A 4,590-nucleotide genomic window follows, 5' to 3' on the forward strand; every position below is an offset into this window, starting at 1 on the left:
TTTTCTTCTTTCTTCTTTCCATGCATTCATTTGCCTATCTGGCTGTCCATTTATCTATCCATCATTTAGGCTACAGAATGGCCTAAATGTATCTGAGAAAGTGACTACAATACACCCACCTTAGCATTAGCAAAGTAGAAAAGAAAGAAATTCTGATGTATGCAATCAAAGTACTGTTGTATTTAAAAATAACAATCTACCTTTCAGAGAGCTTGGTTCTGCATGAACCAGGAAACTTCCCTGATTTGAATTCCTGTTGGGTTAAAATTTTTTTTTTAATGTTTATTTATTTTTGAGACAGAGACAGAGCATGAGCAGGGGAGGGGCAGAGAGAGAGGGAGACACAGAATCCAAAACAGGCTCCAGGCTCTGAGCTGTCAGCACAGAACCCAAAGTGGGGCTTGAACCCATGAACTGTGAGATCATGACCTGACCTGAGCCAAAGTCAGACACTTAACTGACTGACCGACCCAGGCACCCTGAGTTCCTATTGGGTTTAAAGTGAGTGTTTACTTACATTAGCCCAACAAGATCAAGAAGAAAACCTTTTGAAGTCAAAGCAATAATTTCCCTGCCTCAGGGAGGCCAGTGAGGATGAAGAGAGGAGGTTCACTCCCGGTTCTGAGAAAGTTTCCTAGAATTCAGCCATGCATTGTCCTGTGCCTTACATTATCTACAACCGGTGGCAGCCTCTGGCAATTGTTGTGGGAACATCAGAATAGCCTGACTGGGCAGTGGAATGGACACCTGGGGAAACGTGATCATTTGTCCTGTATCAAACCTTAATGCTCAAATTCCCTTTTCTGGATTGAGACTCAAAAAGCATTCTTCTAGACTTATGACTTAAAGTGTGAGCTGAGAATGAGCAGCATCGACATCGCCAGGAAACCTGTTAGAAATATAGACTATCCAGGGGTGCCTGGGTGGCTCAGTTGGTTGGGCGTCCAACTTCGACTCAGGTCATGATCTCACAGTTTGTGGGTTCGAGCCCTGTGTAGGGCTCAGTGCTGATGGCTCAGAGCCTGGAGCCTGCTTCGGATTCTGTGTTTCCCTCTCTCTCTGCCCTTCCCCCACTCACGCTCTGTCTCTCTCTGTCTCAAAAATAAATAAAAATTAAAAAAAAAAAAAAAGAAATATAGACTATCCAGTCCTACCAGGGACCTAATGGTCGAGACCCTGGGCTGGCTGCCCCAAGACAGGCCACTTTGGCACCAAGATTATTTTGAGTTAAAAGGCAATCAAAACCCAGCAGATTCAGGAAAAGCTTTTTACCTCCCCCTCTACCCAATAATTGCTTAAAAAGAATTTAGATAGAGCACTTGCTCCAGGAAGAGAGTTTCCACCACAAATAACTATATTATACTATGAACTAAGTGTGATAGATGGGGAGAAACTTAACAAAGCCTGTTTGTCAAAGTCCTCTGTGTCCATTGTGGCTCAAATTGCTTACTAAATATGTACCTTTTCATCTTCCTGTGAATTGCTTTCCTTCCCTTTGAAGTTCTGGACCCCTGCCTCCTTCTCCTTAGTTCAGAATGAGATATACACCTCATTTTGCCTGTCTTTGGAATTTCCATGTCTGTGTGGATTCCCCTTAAGTACAAGATCATATTTGATTTTCTCCTGTTAATCTGTTTCATCACCATTTGATTTCTACTCTGGCTGGAAAGACCTTGAAGGGAACAGGATATTCTTGCTCCCCTACGTAATGAAAAAGAATCTGTAGTTTAGCAAAATCCCTAGGTAATTGGTATGCACGTGAGAAGCACTTGTCTGGAGCACATTTTATTATTGTCAAAAAGCTTCTGAACACGAGGTGGCGGTGTTTACTATCTTATTGGGATCCTTTCTCAGATTTGAAACAAGTTTTATTTATTTATTTATTTATTTATTTATTTATTTATTTATTTATTTTTGAGACAGAGAGAGACAGAGCATGAACAGGGGGAGGGGCAGAGAGAGAGGGAGACACAGAATCGGAAGCAGGCTCCAGGCTCTGAGCCATCAGCCCAGAGCCTGACGTGGGGCTCGAACTCACGGACCGTGAGATCATGACCTGAGCCGAAGTCAGATGCTTAACCGACCAAGCCACCCAGGTGCCCCATGAAACAAGTTCTCTTTAAAGTTGGATTAGACCAGTGTGTGTCTACAGAGGGCTGAACAAGCTTGTCACTGATTGGGTAGGAAAGAGACTTCCTCCCATAGAAGAACCCCAGTAACACCCACCAGACTAAAGAGAATGGCTTTTTGATTGAGGAGACTGAGTCCACATATCAGGCTATAGTTGGGGAGAAGGATGGAACTGTTCCTGGGAGTTATTTTGGTGATTTTGTGGCTTCCAGTGGACTGTGAGTTGGAGGCTTCCTGGTGATGAGAACAAAGAGATCCAGAGATCCAGGCCATGGGATGGAGAGGGAAGAGCTAGGGTCCATTCTGATTCATCTTTGGTTATATCTGGGGTTGTGGAAAGAAAATATGACTCTTAAGAGTATAGTGTAGTGACTAAACCTCCTGTTTCTGGTATTGTGTTTCTGCCTAGGGGTAAGCAGCCAAAAGATGGAACAGAGTCCTCGGTCCCTGAACATCCAGGAGGGTGAGAAGGCTGTTCTGACCTGTAACTGCACAAATTTTTCTCCAGTGGTCTTCCAGTGGTACCGACAAGATCCGGGAAGAGGCCTTGTCTTCTTGCTACTAATACGTGAAAATGAGAGTAAAAAACAGACAGGAAGACTGAAGGCCACCTTTGATAATACCATCAAACAGAGTTCCTTTTACATAACAGAACCGCAGCCTGCAGACTCAGCCACCTACCTCTGTGCTGCAAACACACAGCAGGGTCCTATCACCTGCTTCCTGTACCCAAACTCTGCTAACAACTCTCGCAGTCAACAGAGCTGCTGGCTGCGCTGACCCCAAGGGTTTAATATGCTCCTGGCATATTAAATGGGGGTACTTGAAAAGATTAAAGGGTGTGAGAAGGAGCACTGGACTGACCATGAGGGAGTGGGGGATCCATCTCCCAGCCTGAGCACTGCTGATACCACTGTGTGACTTTAAGCAACTGGTGAGATTTGCAGGTCTCAGTTTCCTCATCGGACCATGAGGGGCTTACCACAGGATTCCCAAGTTTGTCTCAGTTCTGAAATTCAGAGCCTAATTTTTCAGGAAAAATGAATATGCCCTGAAGAGTGCCAGAGAGCAAGAAAAGAGAATTTGCATGCATGCGTGTGCACACACACGTGTGCGTGTATGTGTGTGTGTATGAGCTTAAGGACAATTAATTCTGCCCAATTTTTGTGACTAGGCTAGAACAGCATGAGACGTAGACAGGGTTAAACACATTCCTTTTAAACAGGGACTGTAGTTTCCTCTACATAAAGAACAAAAACAAACAAAATACCCCTGTCTAAATATTTCTGAGACCCTTCTAAACTGAACTCCAAGTGATGATGATGATGACGGTAAGGATAAAAAAATTGACCTGTGTTAAATAACAAAACTGAGCCAAGTAAAATTGAAGATCTAACTGGCTTTATTAAATGATTTGTGAATCCAGAGAAGCATTCCATCCAGCATGCAGAGGAGAAAGCTCCACAGAGCTGCAGGAACGGAAAGGGTTTTAAAGGCAGAGAGAAGGCATTAAAAAAAAAAAAAAGAATTTATTAGCAAGGAATGCGATGTTTAGGTAAGGTCCCCTCCTAAGGGGCAAGGGGTCTTCCAGGGGATTGCCTGAAATTCCAGTTTGGCTGGTTAAAGGTACATTCCTGAAGGGGTTGAAACTGCAGTTAGGTTAGTTATTAAATCTTGATTTATTGATTTAGAGCCACAAGTGGCTCCATTATGGTCATGCAGTTTTCTTTTTCATACCTATGTTGTTTGTTATTCATTTTGTGAATGGAGGACCATACCATACTGGGCAATAGGCCATTAAGTCATGAGTCTCGTAAAGATGGGTTTAGAACCTTTGTTTACTGTGTGTGTGGTATCAGTGAGTGTGTCTATGTATAACTTTTTTTATATATAAAGGATTTTTTTCATGTTTATTATTTTCATTTTTGAGAGAGGGAGAGAGAGCTGGGGAGGGGCAGCAAGTGAGGGAGACAGAGAATCCTAAGCAGGCTTTGCACTGTCAGCACAGAACCTGATGCATGGCTTGAACTCACACTGTGAGGTCATGACGTGAGCCAAAATCAAGAGTTGGATACTTAACTGAGCCACCCAGGCGCCCTTATGTTTAACTTTTTAATACAAGTAACTTGCACCTTATCGTGCTGGGCACGGGTTCTGAGTTGAGGACTTCTCTATTTTTTTTGAACGCTGCACTGCCATTTCTATTGAAAGGGAGCAGAAAAACGCTCTAGTTTTTTTTTTAAGTTTATTTATTTTGAGAGACAGAGGAAGAGAGAGAGAGGGAGAGAGTACGAGTGGGGGAGGGACAGAGACAGAGGGAGAGAGAGAATCCCAAACAGGCTCTGAGCTGTCAGCACAGAGCCTGATTCGGGGCTTGAACTCATGAACTGTGAGATCATCACTGAGTTGAAATCAAGAGTTGGATGCCTAACCGACTGAGCCCCCCAGGCAGCCCAAGAA

At 43.6% G+C, this 4,590-nt stretch overlaps 1 gene segment (V, D, J or C); it reads left to right on the forward strand.

Moving 5' to 3' along the window:
* The first annotated feature begins 2,296 nt into the window (after positions 1-2,296).
* Positions 2,297-2,910, forward strand: LOC122239503. The segment is given in 2 exon segments: positions 2,297-2,348; positions 2,540-2,910. Coding segments are annotated over 2 exon segments (423 nt in total).
* The last annotated feature ends 1,680 nt before the right edge of the window (positions 2,911-4,590 follow it).

The sequence above is a fragment of the Panthera tigris genome, chromosome B3 (assembly GCF_018350195.1).
Source record: "Panthera tigris isolate Pti1 chromosome B3, P.tigris_Pti1_mat1.1, whole genome shotgun sequence".
Taxonomy (NCBI): Eukaryota; Metazoa; Chordata; class Mammalia; order Carnivora; family Felidae; genus Panthera; species Panthera tigris.